Source organism: Hipposideros armiger, unplaced genomic scaffold (assembly GCF_001890085.2).
Source record: "Hipposideros armiger isolate ML-2016 unplaced genomic scaffold, ASM189008v1 scaffold_21, whole genome shotgun sequence".
Taxonomy (NCBI): domain Eukaryota; kingdom Metazoa; phylum Chordata; class Mammalia; order Chiroptera; family Hipposideridae; genus Hipposideros; species Hipposideros armiger.
The window spans coordinates 6,161,813-6,183,683 of NW_017731371.1; the positions used below are offsets into that span (position 1 = coordinate 6,161,813).

The 21,871-nt window shown below is 35.4% G+C and overlaps 1 protein-coding gene across 1 annotated transcript in view; it reads right to left on the reverse strand.

Annotated features, from left to right (window-relative positions):
- The window catches only part of FBN2 (fibrillin 2), a 280,792-nt gene that overhangs the window by 231,829 nt on the left and 27,092 nt on the right, over positions 1-21,871 (reverse strand). The window contains exon 5 of the mRNA XM_019635313.1: positions 19,730-19,825. Coding sequence (XP_019490858.1) covers positions 19,730-19,825 — 96 coding nt within the window. The remainder of the gene's footprint in view (positions 1-19,729; positions 19,826-21,871) is intronic.

Genomic DNA, 21,871 nt, shown 5'->3' on the forward strand with positions numbered 1-21,871 from the left:
TCTGGGATGAAGCTTGGGTTTCAGGATTTTTTAAAGCTCCCTGGTGATGATCATATGCAGCTATGGTTGAAAGTCATTGAATTCAAAGCACCGAATCTGTGTCTCCAGGGAACAGACAAGAGAATCTATATTTTTGACAAAAACCAGGTAATTCTTATGATCAAGAAAGATGGGTAAACACTGATTGAGGCCGATGACCTCAATTTTCAAACAAGAAATTACTTAGGAATTGACTGACTTGCTTAAAAACATAGTTATATCTGTGAAATTCTAACTAAGTTTCTTTTTGACACTCAAAACTTATTTTTTTTAAGATGAAAACGATCTTGCTCAAGATTTGGAATGTGCCTTGTATGCTATTTCTAAATCAGATGAAGACATTCAAAAACATTCAGCTTTGCCCATATGGAAGAATTTTGCATGCATTAAATGGTGACATTAAGTATGGTCATGGGAAACACAGTCCTTAATCCATAGAAGATGAGACACCCATAGAACCAGCGTTTCTTGGTTCAATGATGGGTACTTAATAAACCACCACAACATTACTTGGAAATGATAACTGCAGTATCACAAGTTATGTCTTCTTCTCTCAGAAGCTCCTACATCTGGCTTTCTATGTGACTTTAGAGAGATTCCAGGTCAAACACTTTTAAATGTGCTATCAGCTTCCTGGAAACCACTGGAGACTGAAACCATATCATAGAATCTCCCTTTCTTGCAGCGAATATAAACAAAAACAAACAAACAAAATGGCAAAAAATGCATGCTCAGCAACTAAAGTAGAAAATGGGCACAAACTCCTGCATAGTATTTGGAAATGGCAGCCTAGGAATGTAACAGAAGGCAGTCACAAGCTCTGTCCCCCCAATGACACACGGAATGAGAATGACTCGTCAAAATCCTGAGAAGTCTCACAATTCTCCCTGGAGAGCTGGGTGTCAGTTCAGCTTACAGAGAAATCGGAAATTTTAGAGGAGTAAATGTCCCTACCTACCAACACTGCATCTCACCAGAAAGCAGAAAAACAAAGGGAACCAGCCATTGTGATCTCTACCAGATGGGAGGAAACCAGGCAGCAAAGACGAGATGAGCCTCACTGCACAGGGCCAGTTATCCCCAGCATTCAACGGGAGACACAAGGAATATAAGAAAGTTAAGAGTCTCCTCAAGCAGGAGGCTGAGCGGAAGCCCCTTACCACCGCAATGGGGATGGGGGGCTACTGCTGCAGAGTGACGGGGCAAGTGGAGGGAGCCAATGCAAGCATGCTTCTCCAACAGCACAGGTGCACCAGGGGACTATATAAGGAGCTGAAATGGGACGATCCGCCACTTTTCATTTTGGATCATCCAATTTTCAAGAATATCCTCTTTGAAAAAAGGGAATGTTCACATGACCCGACAAGTGGTCCCAGCACAAGCCATGCAAAGGATAACCTGAGAAACTGCAGAGCTCAGATCTTTTCATCAAAGCTGCCCAAATCCCAGTACCACTTACTCCCCTCATGGTGGGGAGGTAACAGAATTTACCGAATTTTAATCAATCAAGAAATGGTGACCTAAGTATATTAATCGGATTTTAAAGTCTTAAATAAAAATAATAAAATTGGAAGGAAATCTGTGTAATAGTTGAAGTGAGTCTAAATCAATATTTTAAAAATTTCTCACTAACTATGTGAGGACAAAAGCTCCCAATGGAAAAAACAACAACAACAAACAGGCAGGCAGAAAATCTCTCCCCTACGTGCTATGACACCTTGTTCAATATAAATTTAGGTTTTAACTCGTTGACAGGATGTGCTTGGTGTAAGACGAACTAATAAAAATGTACTACTCCTATTTTTCTAGTGATATTTCCTGGTTCCTGGGCCATCCATTCCTTGAGACATCCAGATTCTGCAGATGATAACTAGTGACATACCTTTTTCAAGATCCCAAGTTAAAATTCCCCAAAAGAGGGCACAAAGATTCAGGAAGCGTCCCTCACTGTTTCCCTAACTGTAACTGAGTACGAGCTTAACTCTAGCAGAGGATCAAGAAAGGACAGAGGATTATAGTAATCCCCCAGAGGAGAAATGACTGGATTACATTTATTATAACATCAATACCCTTTTTCAGAGACATCTAGTTGCCATTCCCCTAAGACTCGTCCACTTCATCCACCAAACACCAATAACTTCTTTCAAGGAGTTATGCACAGGGGTTATTCCTATTGTGTATTAGTGAGCAGCATCAACTTTGTCTGTGGAAGGCGATTTTAACACGAGTTGGTTTCTACAAGCAGATAAAAAACATATAAGGCCAGAGGCAGTAATCTCCAAACCTAGACCAACTTATACAAAAACAGGACAAATTACTTTTATTGTCCAATCTTTTAAAACAGCTTTACTGAGGTGTAATTGACGCACAACAAACTGCACATATGTAAAGTGCACAGTGTTTCTGCATATGGTATAAGCCCATGAAATTATTACTTAAACCTCCATAATGAACACATATCCATCACCCCAAAGATTGCTCTTGCTCCTTTGTCACTTCTCTACTCTGCCCTTCACATCTCTCCATCCCTAGGCAACCACTGATAATGTCACAATAAATGAGTTTGAATTATCTATAATTATATTTATATGAAATCATACAATGTGTATCTTTTTGTGTGCCTTCTTTCACTCAGGATAAACATTTTGAGATTCATCTATATTGCATGTATCAATAGTTCTTTACTTACTATGAACGAGAAGTATTCCATTGTATAAATATACCACAATTTGCTGATCCACTCACCTGTTGATAGACATTTGAGTTGTTTCCCGTTTGGGGGCTATTATTGTAAAATAAAGCTGCTATGAGCCTATGAATACAAGTCTTTGTATGGATATATGTTTTCATTTATTTGGAGCAAATAACTAGGAGTGGAATGGCTAAATCGTATACTAGGTCTACATATATATTTCTAAGAAACTGACAAACTGTTTCACAAAGCGGTTTTACCATTTACATTCTTACCAGCAGTGCATTCGAGAGTTCAGCATAGCGGTATCTTGTGATTTCTAATTTGTGTTTCCCTAATGACTAATGAGGTTGACCATATTTTTATGTGCTTATTGGCCATTCATTTATTTTCTTTGGTTAAGTCTATACAAATCTTTGTGTATGTTTCTAACTGGTCATTTATTTCCTTATTATTGAGTTTTGAGGCTTCTTTATATATTTTTGGATACGAGTTGTTTATCAGATAAACGATTTAGAAATATTTTCACCAGTTCGTGGTTTGACTTGTCATTCTCTCAATGATGTCTTTCAAAGACTAGAGTTTTTCATTTTGATGAAATCCAACTTTGAATTTTCATGAGTTTTAAAATCAGTTTGTCAATTTCTCCACAATGTTGTGATTTTTATCAGGATTATGTTGAATCTATAGATTAATTTGGGGAGAAGAGACATCCCACAGTATCGAGTCTTCCAATTCAAGTACACAGTATATCTTTCCATTTATTTATGTCTTCATTAATTTTGCTTGGCAATGTTTTACAGTTTTCAGTATATAGGACTTGCACATTTTTTGGTCAGGATTATCCCTGAGTAGTTCATATTTAAGGTACTGTAAATGGTATTATTTTTACTTTAGGTTTTCAACAGATCACCACCAGGTACAGAAATGCAACTGAATTTATACATTGATCTTGTATCCTTCAACCCTGCTAAACTTATTTTCTACAATGATGTCATCTGTGAAAACAAAAGTGTTACTTCTTCCTGTCCAATGTGTATGACTTTTATCTTTGTCTTACTGACATTGCTAGAACCAAACAAAGAGTGCAATGTTCAATAAAATTGGTGAGCACAACTGCCCTTGCTTTACTAGTGTGAAAGAATTCAGCTTTTCATCAACTGTGATGTTAGCTTGAGGTTTTTTGGAAATGCCCTTTTAACAAACTGAGGAAGGTCTCTTTTATTCTTTAGTTTGTTGTCAGTTTATTTCAGGAATGCATTTTGGATTTTGTCACATAATTTTCCTACATCTAGTCAGATGATATGATTTTTTAAAATGTGGTCACATGGTGTTACATTGATTTTTTATATCATGGGATAAATCTCAATTGGTTATGATATATTATCCTTTCAATATATTGTTGAGACACTTTGCTAAAATTGAGAAATTTTAGAGAACATCTGTATGTTACTTTCTTTTCTTGAAATGTCTATTTCTGGTTTGGGTATCAAGGTAATTTGGCATCACAGAATAAGTTGGGAAGCTTTAACTCCGTTCAGTTTTCTACAACGTCTACACAGAAGTGGTATTATTTCCTTCTAAAATGTTTGGTAGTATTCATCAGTGAAGCCATCTGAGTCAGGATTTTACTTTATGGCAAGGTTTTTAACTACAAATTCAGTTTCTTTGATATAGGGATATTTATGTTATTTACTTCTTCTTGAATGAGCTTTGCTGATTTCTGTCTTTCAAGAAATTGTCCGCTTCATTTTTATTGGGTTAAAGTTGTTTATAGTATTGCCACATTATTCACTTAGTATCAAGAACATCTGTAGTGACATCACTTCTCACATTTTTAATATTGATAGCTTGTCTATATTACTGACCAGTGTGGATAAGGGCTTATCAGTTTTATTGATCTTTTCAATGAACCAGCTGTTAGTTTCAATGATTTTCTCACTGTTTCTGAATTCTACTTCATTTACTTTCACTTTGAATTTATTTTTTTTCTTCTACTTACTTTTGGTATAATTCACCCTTCTTTTTTCTAGTTTTTTAATGAATAGCTGAGATCACTGATTTAAGACCTCTTTCTTTCTTCTAATGTAGACATTGAGAGCTATGAATTTTCCTCTAAAAACTCCTTTAGTGGCATCCCACAAATTTTGATACATTGTTTCCATTTTAATTCAGTGCAAAACGCTTTCTAATTTCTCTTTTGACTTCTTTAATCCATGGGTATTAAAAATGAATTACACAATTTCTGAATGTTTGGGTATTTTGTAGATATCTTCCTGGTATTGATTTCTAATTTAATTCCATTATAAACTGAGAACATACTTTGTATAACTTGAATCATTTTATATTTATTGAAACTTGGTTTATGACTCAGAATATGATCTTGCTAAATGTTCATGTGTACTTGAAAAAAATTTGAATTCTCTGTTGTGTGGTGGTGTTCTATAAATGTCAAGTAGATCAAGCAGATTGATGGTGACAGTAGTGTTCATTCAAATCTTCTATTTTTTTATTGACCTTCTATCACATCTATTATTGAGAGGAGTACTGAAATCTCCAGCTATAATTGTGCATTTCTCTTCCTTATTGCAGTTCTTTGTTTTTGTTTCATGTATTTTGAAGCTATTTTATTACATATATGTTTAGAATTGTTATATCCTCTTGATTAACTGACCTTTATCATTATGAAATGACTTTATTCTTGAAACTAGTCTTTGCTCTGAAATCTACTTTATCTAATATTTAGCCATTCCAGCTTTCTTTTTAGTATTAGCCAGCTGTTTCTTTTCCCATCCTTTTACTTTTAATCTATTAGTATCTTTTATTTAAAATAGGTGTTTTTTATAGGCATTATATAATTCGATATTGTCTTTTTATCCTAACAATCTCTGCCTTTTAACTCAACTGTTGAGAACATTTATATTTAAATAATTATTGATATGGCTAGGTTTAACTCTACCACCTTCTATTTGTTTTCTAATTGTCCATTCATTATTTGTTCTTGGTTCATTATTTCTTCTTGGTTCTTTATTTTCTTTTGCTGCTTTGAGTATTTTTTATTGCCTTTTGTTGGATTAGTTATAACTCTATATTTTTAGTGGTTGCTTTAGTATTTAGGGTACACATCTTTAACCTATCAAAGTCTATTTTCAAGTAACATACTATTTGACAGAAAGTGTAAGAATTTCTCAGTCTTTGTGTTACTGTTTTAATATATTTTACCACCACATCTGCTATATATACCACAGAACACTGTAATTATTTTTTGTTTAAACAGCTAGTTGATTCTTAAAGAGATTTACATACTAAGAAAAAGAATCTTATATACCGGGGGTGCCAAAATAAATGTATACAAGTAGATACTTTGGTCAATGTGCTCAAGCAATAATTCACCATCATCAGAAGTGTCTGAATACAGATGGTAACCACTTTGAGCACCTCTTGTAATTGCAGAAGTCAAATGTGACTTGTATTCATCTTTTCTTATCGGTATATATTGAGTATTATAATTTTAACAGTTTTCCTTTCTTAAAATGTGTATACATTTTTGGGGGGCACCCTCTGTATTTACCCATATACTATACCCTTACATAGTTACTTTTTTGATTTTCTTCATTCTTTTGTATGGATTCATATTTGTACCTAATATTACTTTTCTTCTGCCTGAAGAATGCCTTTAACAGGCATCTCTTGCAGTGCAGGTCTGCTGGTAATGATTTCTTTCATCTTTGTATGTTTGAAAAAAGCTTTATTTTGCCTTTGTTTTTCAAAGTCGTTTTCCTGGATATGGAATTCTAGATAAAGAATTTTATTTTTTTTAATTTCAGTACTTTAAATACGTTGTCCATTGTTGTTGGGTTTTTTTAAAGATTTTATTGGGGATTTGGGGGAGGGGAACAGAGTTGGGGAATTGGGGAAGGGGAACAGACAAGTTGCTGTCCTTTTGTTCTTCAGTCTAGTTGTGGAGGACATCCCTTCACTGGCCCACATTGGTATTATCATTGCACTCTTCCCAGGTGAAGCAATCAGTCACCGGCCACTGGACGGCCACTCACGGTGACACTTGGCAGCTCATGCCAGTTGCCCGCCGCTCACGCTGGCTGCCAGCCACACACGGTAGCTTATGGCAGCCCACTGCAGCAGGGGCTGCAGCCTACGCCGGCACCGGCGACTCAGGGCAGCCCAGCTCCAGGACGAGCTGTTGTTCACCATCTTAGCTGTAGAGGGTGCAGCATCACTGGCCCTCATGTAGGATCCCAACCGCGGCCCTGCTGCTCAGAGCTCGCGTGCCCAAGCCAACTCTTAACCAACGCACCTCCATTGTTTTTTCACTTGCACTATTTTTGACAAGAAATTTGTCATCTGTATCTTTTTTCCCTCTGTACAAAACATGTCTTTTTTCTCTAGCTGCTTTTAAGATTTTCTCTGCATAATACCTAGTTTGGAGTAATTTGGTTATGATGTTTCTGATATAATTTTTTGCATGTTTCTTTTTTGGAGGGCTCATTGATCTTCTTGTATTTGCTTTTAAGATCTATTTGCCAGGACCAGAGTAGCATTGAATCTATGGCTAATATTCCCCACTACTGAGGGCAGACCATTCTGAGAACTCTCATCATTGACCCACAAATTACATGGTTTTCCATTCTGGTCTGACGAAATCTAACAGAGCCCTTCTCTCAGGAGTCAGTTTCTTTTGTTACCTGATGCCCAATATCTTGAAAACCACCATTTCATACATTTTATTCTGTTTTTCAGTTCTTCTCAGGCAGAAAGGTTACACTGGTTCCTGTTAGTCCATCTTGGCAAGAAACAGAAACCTTAATTTTGTTTGAAGCATTATGAATTTTTAATAAATGTTTTAGAAGATCATAGACATAAAGAAATTCTGGGTATATAAATTCTGAGACACAATCTGAAATTTATATACCAAAAAGATTTCCTTAGGCCAGATAACAAAAAAATACAAAAATAGCAAGCAACCTTTTCATTCAATTGGTGTAATGTACCGTTTTGATTTTCATATTGAACAATTGACACAATATACATAGTTCTAAAGAATGGAAATATATTACTTTCTGCAATGTGTTTCACTTAAAAATATCTGGTTAAGTGCATGAGTTTGGAGATTATACCACTTGTGTTCAAATCCTTCTTTATTTATTATATGAGTGAATTTCAGCAAATTCCTTTCCCTCTTTGTGCCTCAGTTTTCTTATTTGTAATGTGATGCTTTTAAAAATGTTATCTTTGGGTTAATTCCTGTAAAGCATTTATCACAATAAATGTTCAGTAAATGTTATTTTTTCCCAATATTACATAATTTTACATTAATATTAATGTAAATGAATACTAATACTAATAATTTAATTCACACATACATGAATCACAGTCTGAGTGAAAACATTATACAAAAGTAACAGACCTACTGCTATTATCTAGCTGACGTGCAATAAATTCTCCTGAATAGTGTCTTTGCCTTCAGCCTTTCCACCCTCCACTTCTTTTTGTTTGCCACTCCAGATTAACCATTGTAGAGAACTACTTTCAAGTACAGAAGTCCTTCATAATCCTTCTCCCCAATGCCTACTCAACGGAGGGCAGCCTCTTGACTCTGGCATTCCAGACTTTGTATAGTAAGGTCCAACATTTTTTGCAAGCCTCATCTTCTACTCTTCTCTTTCACTAACTGTGTCTTACAGCCACACCGATGAACACGCCTCCATGAACATTCAAGGACCTTTATTATGTCCGCCGTTTTTCACCCTATTTTCACCCTATATCTTCTACCTGGAACCCCTATGTTTATGTAGTCATATATATGGTGTGTCTTCCACATACTGCACTGTGTGGAGCAGAGGAAACACAAAGGTAATTTAAGATAAAAACCTCTGCTCTTTACAGGCTCACAGCCAAATAAATAAGCAGTCACAACACAATGATGAAGGAAGCTATTTAGAAGGATTGAATATATGGCAGGTATGATAAAAGGAAAGCATGCCTAAGTTTTTCCCTGAAAAATAAGGTGGGGGATGGGGGGTGCTGTCAAGGAAAGCTTCACAGAGAAGATGATGTCTGGTCTGTCTGAAGACTCCTCTGATCTACTTCTATTAGATTTAGCAATATGCAAGTCTATTGATCACAAGTACCTTGGAGAAACAAGCTCTATATATACTATATTAGTTACACTATAAAATGCTTAGAACAGGATCTTGTGTATAGGGAAGGAGAAACTAAGACTAAAAAGGCGAGTTAAATAGTGAGTAACTACTGACAGCAACACTGGTTATTTACAGTAGAAACATGTCTAAACAAAATAAGTAGAATTTAAAAATTCAACTGCATAACATGCAAGATGGTGATAAAGATAAACAATACTTTTCAGTTGATCTGTCTTATCAAAAAACCCCCACAAAATTAAATGATGAAACATATTTTCACAACTGATGATTCACCCTGACCTCAGACAGTCTCAGTGATCTTGGAATAATTTCCTTCATCCATCAAGACAATTTTGTCTAAGAGAGCACATCAGATCTTGGCTTTATTTTTCATAGTTATAGCTTATCATTTATTGAGTACTCACTCTGTGCCAGACACTGGCTAGACACTTTATCTCTCATTTAATTCTCATACCAGGAATGTGAGCCTCTCTTAAAATATGCTATACTTCCACTCTTAATAAAAACAGCATTAAACTTTATTGGCATGACTTAAGTAGTTGAAAAAATCCTTTTATTCCCCACTCAAAATTCTATTTTTGAATATTCCATTTTGAATAGCCAAACCACCATATCTATCTTTTTGTTAACTGGGAGTCCAGCTAAAAGAGATTAGCATCAATGATTATCATTTACTGGGAGCCAGGTAGTACACTAAATCATTTAAGGCTCACACAAATAATTCAAGTAGACACAGTAGACACACATTACATGCAGAAACAAGGATCAAAGAGAGCAATCCCATTTCTAAGATCACACAGGTCTTAAATGTGGATTCTGACTACACCCTGTGTTCCTGAAACACAATAAATACCACTTATGGGCACCTACGATGTGCCGGGCACTCTGCCTATTATGCGTCAAAACTTAATACATTATTACTTTGAATTTCCCCAACAATGCCATGTGGTAACTGCAGGTCCACAACCCTTTATCTGAAACCCTTGCAGACAGGTGTTATTTAGGGATTTATAGTGTTTGGGATTTGTGAAATATATGGTGTATATTACATAAACCCCCACCCCCCCACACACACATTTTATTATTAATTATTTTTGGCTAAATCCTATATAATATTTCATTATATTTAATGTGTGTGTGTGTGGTAGTTTTGTCCAGTTTCCATACCAGTTAACATTTAATGTCTTCCAACCTGATCTTGAAATTGGAAAACAGGAAAATATTTATGGAGTTACACAGATATAAAATATTCGAGTCTTTTTCTTTTGTATTGTGGATTCCCCTGCCTCTAGGTAGGTAAACCAAAAACAAAGAAAATATAAATAGAGGCACATTGAGCTGGAATAAATAGAAATACTGCTTTAATTCAAAGAAGTTTTATAAATAACGTGTCAGGGTCTATCAGGCTGCCAACACATTCAATCTTTTATTTTGTTTCACCCCAATAAACTTTAATTAAAAAACAAAACGAAAAATGAAAAAATAAAATAAAAAAAAAGAAAAAAGAACCCCAAAAAACAAAAAACACATTCAATCTTACTGCTCAGATTTAAACAGCAGAGAATAAGAAGTGAAAGCCCCAGCCTCTCCCATGTCAATCAATGAACTGATTTTTCTCCCAAACTTAGACCCTTCCTCCTTCCTTTATTCAACCTCGCATCTCTGCTCCTACTCTCCCTCCTCTGTCATTCTTCACTTTCTTCTTCCCATCCTTTCCTTCCACTTCCCACTGTCTGCTTTTTTTCTCTCATTCTCCTTCCCTTGTGTTCTTAATGGCATTCAAGATAAGGATGTTGTCTGAGCTAGCGCCAAAAAGTTAAGTTCTCACAGATCTTTTGGTATTTCTCTGATGCCCATTTAAGGCTAAGTTTAGCTTAGAGAGTGCAAGGTTATAAAGTGTCCTTCACAGCCTCACAAGTGCAGAAATGTGTGTGTGTTCTGTGCATATGGAGGCACACGAGACTGTGACATCTGTGGCTGGTAACATTCTCTCTCTGTTCCTTGTCATTCATTCTCACTAAATCTTCAGAGTGCAGAAACAAAAAAAGAAAAACAAAAAACAAAAACAGGGAGATACCTTCTTTCTATAAAACAAGTATCAGCTCATGACTGTGGTAACTGGTAATTAGTTATGGAGTTTAAATAATGTTATTCAAAATAAGGCTCAATCATGATATATCTTAAAATATCAATACAGGAAATTAATCCAGTACTGTTTTTCCCATTATAATGAGGTTTTTTTCATTGCAATTAATTGCAGGGAAATTTTTCTGCGTTAATCAGAAAGCATTTCTGAACTCTCACACAAATTTGTTCCTATTCCCATTACAATATTTACTGTGTCATATTACATTGTAATGTTTAAAGTAGATGACTAGTTCTGTTCTTTAAAGGGATAATTTGCTTCTCATTAACAGGGAGTATTTACTGTTTGTCTTGTAACTTGAGTTTCAAGTACTTAGGACTAATATTTAATAAGCACTCAAAAGATATTTGATAAATATTTATAAATAAATTTTCTTTAGTTATCCTCCGTATATTCTAACTTGTCATTAAAAAGTTAAAAAGAAATAAAATCCCAAATCCCACAAGCAATAGGAAAAAAACTATAGATTTTTATCACATTTGGGAATGGGGAATTTCTAACATAACACCAAATGAATAATTATAAAAAGCCTTTTTAGAGGGAAATGAACATATCAAAAGCTTTAAATTTTTACAAACTCAACAACTCAGCAGTTACATTTCTAATACATATCCTAAAAATAAAATCAAAGATATAGATTTATCTACACAAATATTTATCACAGGATTGCTAAAATATAAACAAACCAACAAAATGAAAAGAAAACCTGGAAATGACCCTAAATGTCAAATAATAAGAAACATAATGATAGCAGGCAGCTCTATTACAGTAATTGAGTTTAAGATCTTAAATCAAGATTGTTTTGATATCCTCCTCCTGTCCTTATTCTCCCAATGTTACCATAAGTTTGACCTGGGTAAAGTTTTCTCATCTGCAAGATCGAAAAAATAGCTTTACAAACATCGTATGCTTGTACAGAACGTAGTTGTCTAGGCTTCATATTACAATATGCAGTGCAGCTTTTACAATCTATAACACAACATAATGTACTTCACAGCACAAAAGGAGGATCAAGATATAAGTACATTTCATGTCTCAGAACAGTTGATTCCAATAAGGATGGAAAGATCCCATTCTTTGTTGTTATTGGTTTTTTTTGACTGCCTCCCATTTGCTCACATTTTCTTTTAAATATAAATAAATAATTCAGCCTTGACTGGCATTGAAGGTTAGTCTTTCCCCACCCACAATGGCCTAACATTCAGCAAGATAAATGCTGACACTAAGTCTTCCTAGAAATGAACCTTCCTAGCACTGTGACCACACTATCCAACCAAAAGGTTGGTCATCAGTGCATCCTTCAGATTGATTTATGACCAAAAAGGAAATGTCGACAGAAAAGGGGCCACAGTTAAACCTGACAAGCTCAGAAGACTGAAAATAATCACAGAGGATGGCATGAACATAAAAAATTCCTGTGCTTGCTTCGGCAGTACACATACTAAAATTGGAACGATACAGAAAAGATTAGCATGGCTCCTGCGCAAGGATGACACACAAATTCGTGAAATGTTCCATATTTTTTTTCTATTTCATTATTATCATTTTTAGTTTTTAATATATGCATATATATATAGGTGTATATATGTGGCTATATATGTCCCTATATATTGGTGTGTAGACATACATATTTTTTTTCCTCTTTCTTTCCTTCTTTCTTTTCTACCCTCTCTCTCTGCCTTCTTTTCTTCTTTTCACTGCTCTACTTTTCCTCCTTCTTTCCATTTTTCTGCAATTTTTTTTTGGTGGGGGTGTTGCTATTTTGTTTCTCGTGTTTATTCTATTTTTTATTTTATTCTATTTTATTTTATTTTGTTTTGTTTTTTGTTGTTTTGTTGTTTTGTTTTTGTTTGTTTTCTTCTTTTGTACATTTGATATTTCTATACATGTTGAGTGTAGGTTGTTGGTTGTTTTTTACATGTGAGAGTATCTGGTTTCTTTTGGTGGCTGTTGTGGTTGTTGACCTGTTTTGCTGTAAAATTGCTCTGCAGCAAGGCCCAGCGAAAGAGGCACAAGAATCATCAAACCCAGAGACCAACTTTAGATAAAACCAGTGCATTACCGGGTTTGACCTACAAGAGTCACACCCAAAGGGAAATCGCTACAGGCATAAGAGCCCATAGGGGCCAAGATTATCGGAGGGGTTAACCCTCACACAGCAGCTCCTAAACTGTGGACACAGCCAATTCTCACAGCTAGTCTGCCTGGGAGTCAATCCCACCTACTGACAAGCCAAAAGCAATCAAAGCTCAACTTCGACAGGAGAAGACACACAACACAAGGAACACCTCTGGTATACACGCACAGGAGAACAGGGAGACTGAGTAATTCAAATATAAAGGACACATATCACTTAAGTCCACCCAGAAGAGACTGAGAGACCTAGGGGATCTACCTATTACACCGAAGCAAGCACAAAGAGTAAGCCAAAATGGGGAAACAAAGCAACATATCCGAAATAAAAGAACAGAAGAAACCTCCTGAATCAGTGGAACTAGAGGAAATAGAGGTAAACTACTTATCAGAGACAGAGTTCAGAACACTGATTATTAGAATGTTCAAGGAAATTAATGAGAATATAAAGGATAGAGAAATCATGAAAAACAACCAGCTAGCTAGATCCCATTCTTTGTAAACACTATGTGTGCAGTAGAAAAAAAGACTCAAAGTATATTCTCCAAAATGTTAAAAGCAATTCATTCTGAAGGGACAAATTATGAAATGATGACATGTATATCTGCATTTTTCTTGTTTTAGCTTATCTTATTTTTTAATAAACATGTGTTAGTTTTGGTAGTAACATTACAGTGGGAGGAATTTCTTCTAAAGACTACTGCTTATATATTTCTTGGAAGTATCAAATCTATTGTAAATAGAAGTCTGCATAACACCAGCATGTTCTCTCACCATGCTCTCCTGTGTTTCTGGTCACACTATTAATTTGCTATGTTACTTGAATGTTCATAGGCTGAACAAACCCACCCTGCATACACCCCGCATACTCTATAATAAATTACAAGAGCATGGGGAATTAATGTTGATTAATAAGTATATCAATTATTTGTGAACAAACTTGTATCTGATGTACATAATTCCCAGAATCCAGGAAAACCCGAATTTGCCTGTCTCCACTCTTGTTCTTAGACAATCTGCATAAGATGTGAGGAGGTTTAATAGCTGCCACAGTTACTTTACCTCGTGAAATGTGGGTAGATGAACAAAAAATGTACAGAATAATCCAAGAGCTTATAATCAGACTTCAAGTTATTATTGTACAAACCTGAGTAGTAGGTGTGGTTGACTCCTTTCAGAGACATCACCACCATCACATTCCCACTGAATTAGACAGTAAAAGAGTTGCTATCCTACTTGTTAGCTGCCTACCTAGCTTAGGAAGGCCTGCAGTAACGCAGTTTGAACCATCAAAACTCTGATAATGAAACACTGTCTCATAATGAGGTGTGTGAGTGAGTGAGAGCCCTGTGACTGGGGGCATTCAAGCAGAGGCTGAGTGATTCCTTCTCAACATGCTTTTGGACACTGAGTTCATGCATTAAGTTCTACAAATGGATGATTTTATGGAAGTTACCCTGAAGTGAAATCCTTCCATTTTTCATTTTACATAAAGGCTTAAAGGTTTAGATTTTATAAACTTCAGCATTTGCAAGATGATATCACTTTTTTTCTATGTAGATTCAGATTTTAAACAAGAATTGTTCTTTAAAATGTCATAGTTAAAATGGCTATATTACCCAAAGCAATATAAAGATTTAATGCAGTCCCCATCAAAATCCCAATGGCATTTTTTAAAGAAATACAACAACAAAATCATCATATTTGTATGGAATCACAAAATACCCCAAATAGTCAAAGCAGTCCTGAGAAAAAAATAACAAGGCTGGAGATACCACACTACCTGACTTCAATTTATACAAAGCAACAAAAATCAAAACAGCATGGTACTGGCAGAAAAACATACACACAGACCAATGGAATAGAACTGAGAACCCACATATATATGGGCATATAATTTTCAACAAAGGAGCCAAAAACATACACTAGAGAAAAGAAAGCCTCGTCAATAAATGGTGCTGGGAAAATTAGACAGTCACATGCAAAAGAATAAAACTAGACTGCTATCTGTCACCATATACCAAAGTTAACTCGACATGGATCAAAGATCTCAATATAAGACCTGACACAATATATTGCATAGAAGAAAGCTCATGTACTAAATTAATGGACCTTGGATTCAGAGAAGATTTCATGAATTTGTCCTCAAAGACAACGGAAATAAAAGCAAAAATAAAATCGGACGATATCAGACTTAAAAGCTTCTGCACAGCAAAAGAAACCACCTACCAAAAAAAGGAGAGATCGAATGGGAGAAGATATTTGCAAACAGCACCTCTGATAAGGGCTAATATCCAAAACACATAAAGAACTCATACAACTCAACAAAAAGATGAACAATCCAATTAAAAAATGGGCAGAGGACCTGAACAGACACTTCTCCCAAGAAGACATACAAACAGCCAACAAACATAAAACAATGCTCACCTTCACTAGCTATTAGAGAAATGCAAATCAAAAAAAAAATGAGATACCACCTCACACCTGTTAGAATGGCTATTACAACAAGACAAGTAATAGCAAGTGTTGGAGAGGCTGTGGAGAAAAAGGAACCCTCATACACTGTTGGTATGAAGGTAAATTGGTACAGCCATTGTGGAAAACAGTTTGGAGGTTCCTCAAAAAATTAAGAATAGAATTACCATACGACCCATCAATTCCTCTTCTGGGCATCTACCCAAAAAATATGAAAACATTTATCCATAAAGATATATGTGCCCCTATGTTCACTGCAGCATTATTCACAGATGCCAAGACATGGAAACAACCTAAGTGTCCTTCGATAGATGACTGGATAAAGATGTGGTACATGCATACAATGGAATATTACTTGGCCGTAAGAAAAGATGAAACACTGCCATTTGTAGCAACATAGATGGATCTTGAGATTATCGTGCTAAGTGAAATAAGTCGGACAGAAAAAGTCGAGAACCAAATGATTTCACTCATCTGTGGGATATAAGACTGAAAGCAACAAATGAAAAACATAAATAAAAACTAACAGACACAGACAATGTTTTAGTGGTTACCAAAGGGTGAAGGAGGGATGGTAGAAGAGGCTAAAGGTGGTCAAATACAGGGTGATGGAAAGAGAACTGATTCTGGGTGGCGAACACATAATAAAATAGATAGATGATATTTATAGAATTGTATACTTGAAAACTATGTAATTTTACTAACCAATGTCACCCCAATAAATTTAATAAAAGTTTTAAAAAATATGTTCATAGATTAAAAAGCAGATCTTCAATCCTCCTTTTTAAGGTGTTATTTACTGAAAGATGTACATTTTACAAGAAATTTCCATAAGCATAAGGGTATTTGAAATTTTACCTAATTTATACACTTTTTTAAGGAAGTCATGTTTACATGATAAAAACAATTTGTGGTGTAATTCATGTGTAATTCAAAAGGGTCTAGGATATATTTCTAAGAGATGGTCCTTATATAAGCTTCAAGGAAAATTCAACTACAAAACAAAATTTCAACAATCATTTAAGTGAAAGAAATTGAAACAGGGATTTAGGGCCAGCCAATTTATGATCAAGTAATCACTGTATTTTGTCCAGAAACCCTTAGGTAAATTCATTTCTTGCCTGCCCACCCCCTCCAACATTCTACTGATATTATATAATAAGATGCATTTTAAGTGTTAGGGGCAAAAAAAAAACACCTAGTCTTGATATATAATGCTGATTCCATTTCTATGTATTCTCAAGTATGTATTAAGTGCAATATTTATCATTTTTCAAATGCCATCTGTTTGGCAAGAGAAGCAAAAAGAATTTAGTGCCTTCATGTGCCTTGGATAGAGCTGATCTGTCTGCATTTTATAATCAGCATGTGATGTGACCACAAGAACTCTTTTCTTAAAGCTAAGTATAAAAGGTCATTGTATATTTCAGCAAGAGTGAGAAAAGAACTCCAAAGAGATTCAGCTTATCCAGCACCAAGATTCAAGTTAAATACCATAATCATGCCAGCCGTTATTTATCACTCACTCTCTGTCTCCAGTCCAGAAACCAGTCTGCCAGAAGCCCAGATAGCTGGAAAAGCAGCCATGTTTTATCATAGAACTGATCCCTAGAGGCCAATTTAAAGGAAATTTAGAAGTGTTCTACATTAAGGAGGAAAAATCTCCCTAATTTTACAAAAGCCTTTTTTTTACGAGAACAAAGAACATACATTTTGAAATCTAGTGATTGAAAAAGACAATACAAACTTTAAATGTTAACAGGGCACATGAACTGTGTCACTAACGTAACATAAATGAGTTATTCCTTTTGTATCTATGCAGACAACGTTTCTTGAAAAAAATTATGAACTCCACTTTTAACAGGTTGAGCTACTTTATATTTAAAAAATTCAATTGAAAATATCTTTGCAAGGTGTTAAAGTTCATGGTTGCAATCTAATAGTGGAAATTACTAACTCCTTCTTTAAAAGAAATGAAGTTTTAGAGTTTTCTCATCTGAAGGGTAGTAATTGAAAAGATTTTTAACAAACAAACCCACGTTTAAAAAATATCCTTCAGGCCAATTTATTAACTAATTAATTTTGTAATTTCTTCTGAAAACATGCTACCGTACATGTGAAATATATGTAGGTCTTTATTGGGTTCCCATAAATTTAGTAAGGACTAACAAATCTAATGAATGAATAACTGTTGAAGAACAATGATGTAATGCCTGGAAGCCTCTAGGCTGAAACTACCCAATTCCTTTGCCAATTGAACTTGAAATCTGCTTGAGGATGACAGAGTTGCAAAGTTTACACAACTTCCAGAAAAAATGGACATCATCTCCATCGATTATAATTATGTTTGAAATTTTAAATTTAACTATTTTCCATTCTATGGTGTTTAAATAAACTTAACGTCATCTAGGAAATTTGTGTTATTCAATACTTAACAACTTATCTTTTTATGCTAACATTTCATAATTAATTTTTCTTCCCCAAATAAAAGCATCTGGTAAAGACATTTAAATTTATTTTAAGGGTAACTATAAACTCTGTCATTTGTGGAATGTACTTCAGTCTCAAGAAATCTCAATTACCTTAAGAATAATATAAATATCTTACAAGTGTATGTTAAAAGACTGCATACATCTTTTCTAACTTCACCATATAATTCTAACTTCTCAGTTGCTTCTCAAGATTTAACCTGAATATCAAGATGAAATTTTTGTCAGTGTAATGAGTATAATTTTTCAAATATAAGGTTTCTTTGCAATTCAAAGATTTTATACATGTATAAACCATCAACACTACTTATCTGTAATATTTCAATGACATAGCTTCATATACTCAAAAATTCTGCAACAAAGAAAGTGCTATACAACTTTAGATGCTATGACAAGCCCTGGAAAAATAAATTGAGGATGTATGTAATCATGCATGATTATATAATATTGCTTTTAGTTTAAGCTTACTTTTACTCTTATGGTTCAGTGCTAAGTAGTTATTTACCACATTTATAGAATTTAACTTCTTTGTTTACCATTGGTACCCATTTGCTACCAGCACATTAATATTTCACTTAGTGCAATAACACAGAGCTTTTTAGTCGTCTACAGGTCATAAGTTTAATTGCTAATTCAAATTACGGTAAATTAGTTTCATATTGGCTTGACTGACTATTTACACAGATAAAGAGGATAACGCTGATGCCTACCCAGCATCCATTTCCCCTACTATCCCTTTTCTCCTGCCCAACAAAAACTCTACTGGGTTCAGATTCCAAACTCTCCCCTCCATGTGTCTTTGGGTAAGCTTACATTATCCCCTGCTCCAAGGCCAGGTCCTGGTAAGTCTGCATCAAACATATTAATACCATCCCCCTGCCCATGGACTAGTTAAAAAACTCAAGCTTAAGCCACCCAGTAAATGGAATTATCTTTGGCCCACGATTAGAAAAGAAAGTTTTCTCTAAATGTGAACAAGAAAGCATGTTGCCTCAGTTACTGCTGGCAGTCATCTTACAACCACAAAGAACTTCAGGGTAGGGGAGGACTGACACACAAAGGAGAAAAGGACCTAGAGAAGCGGCGTGACAGAGTGAAAGCCTTGATCACCTCCTACTTGAAGCCCACTTGCTCTGGACTTTTTGTTGTGCAATGTAATATATTGCTTCACTGATTAGGGCAACTTATACCATTTTTGTTGGTTTTGCAGCTAAGAACATCCTGCCATTATTATTTTTTTTAACAGAAGCAGCACTTCCAACAATGACTCCCAATTTAAATTAAGCACGTTATTAGAATATGCCAACAGTCACTCACTCATAACTAGCCTAGAGACATAGCTCCAGATTTGTTTGGTCTCCTGAACTAAGGTCACTCTGGTGGAAAAAAACTAAGACATTTCTGCCACTATTAGCTATATCTCAAAATCTTACCATTCAAACTATAGACATAATTAAAGAAGAATGAAAACATTACCTCATTGGACAAATTTTCACTGGATAACAAAAAAAATGACACATTTTTACACACAATTGACTTCTCCAAAGGGAGGTTCTCATTTCTTTTTTCTTACCTCTTTCACACTGCGGACCAGTGAATCCATAAACACAAGCACAGCGGTTGGGTCCAATACAACGTCCACCATTCTGACATCCATTTTCACAGACAGCTGCACATAAACACAGTAAGAAGCTCATTAAATAGGAAACACCAAAGTATATACAGTAGGGTGGAGATGCAGCCAATAATGGCTTATACCTCTAAAACACAAGTTATAGCTCACATTATGCATTTAATAGATGTATGTAAGTATAGTCAGACAAAGTCTACAAGGTTCATGCAAATCACATTGCTAAGCAAGCATTTGGTAAAAGTCTTTTTTTTTAAGTCAGAATCATTAAACTATTGTCTGTGAACACACAGTGTGATATATAGATGATATATTACAGAATTGTACACCTAAAACTATGTAACTTTACTAACCATTGTCACCCCAATAAACTTTAATTTTAAAAATATCAGAATCACAATAATTGGATGGCTCTAATGTTCATATAGTCAGAAAATAACTATTCAATATTCTATTTCAGTTCTATTAACCCTATCAGCTGTTGGGTTGTCGGAAAAGCCATGACGCATTTTTGCAACGAAAAACATGGAAAAAATACATCATGACTTTTCCGACAACCCAATACCTTCTTAGGTAAGGAGGTGAGTAAAATATGGGTAAATAAGGGGAAAAGGAGGCAGACTCTAGATAGCAGAGAGAAGAAGAATGAAAGAAGGGAGAATGTGATATGGAAAAATAAACAGGATATGGCAATACAGAAGCAAAAGTCTGAGAAAAAAAAAAAGCCAAGAAATGGGGGTGGAGGAGTTAAATAAGGACAAGGCAAAACTAACACGTAAAATGGAGGAAAAAATACCATCAATTCAGCAATAAAATGCCAAGAGAAATAACTAATGTGTGAGCGTATGTGTAGGTTAAAAAGGAATAAAAGGGGAAAACCTCACTATGTCAGCACAATAAGTTCTTTCATATAAAATTAAACCACAGTCCAAAATTTTTACGTAATGATGACAAACATGTGCAGCACACACTCTTTCACTCCATTATATTTGTGTTGAGGAGACCAGGATTCGGGGTTCAGTCGGCCCAGAACTGAATGTGAGCAGCTGCCCCCTCACTGCACCACCCTCAATGTAACAGCTCAGCAGCCAAGACACGTGACAAGAAGTCTCCTAAAAGATCACTTTTCAGATTCCTTGAAAAATAAGTATTCCTGTGAACCACACTGACAACTGAATTCAAGAACCATGCCTTCTCTAAGAGAAAACACTGATAATTATAACAGTATGTCTCTCAATCCACCCACCTTGTTGAACAGAAACGCACTGTCCTCCTAGATGAAGAGGCTTATATTCTATGACGTGTGCCCCAAAATAGGGTTTAAGACATTAAACGGAAATGAGGAAGCAATGCATATTTATGTGCACTGCAAGTGAGTTAACTATCAAAAATTAGGAAGGCAATAAATAAACTGATATTTAAAGATGCAATAATGCTATTTCCTTAACCGGGAATATGGAACTGGAGTACCTGCCATCAGCATTCTGAATGCTCGGAGTGGCTTCTGTTCTGCTGACAGGAGCAAGACCAAAACAAAACAAAAGGTGTCTTCACCTTAAAGCATCCCTGTGCCAACGGCCTTATAATTCTTCGTCTGCATCAGGATTTGCTCAAAGGCAAGGGTTCTCTGTACATCTGCACAACCACATCTCCCTAGGAACACCTTTCTGCCTCTTTACCTGTCCCAAGCTGAGTTCTACACAGCACTTACTGTTTATCACTGCCTGGAAACATGGGTTGGGCAGTAAATTAGATGAGGAAATACAGAGGATTAAAGAAAGGGAAGAAAGGTCGTGAGACGCATGAGAAGATGGGAATGGACAGGAACGCTGGAAGAAAACAGACACCTGACAGAGAACTCTCAGTACCGTGTAATGATTGCCAGGATTTGAAGATTTTGATTGCCTTTTAATATAAAAAGGCAATACTCATCTCATGTAATTAATTATACTATGAGAAATTTCCTTGAAAAATTACCAAGCTGTAAGAAATGTAAATGAAAGTCACTTTCCCAGGCATATTCTTTCATTACACATCTGCTAGCCTTTAAGACACGCGTGGGAAAAAGCATCCACGATTGACACT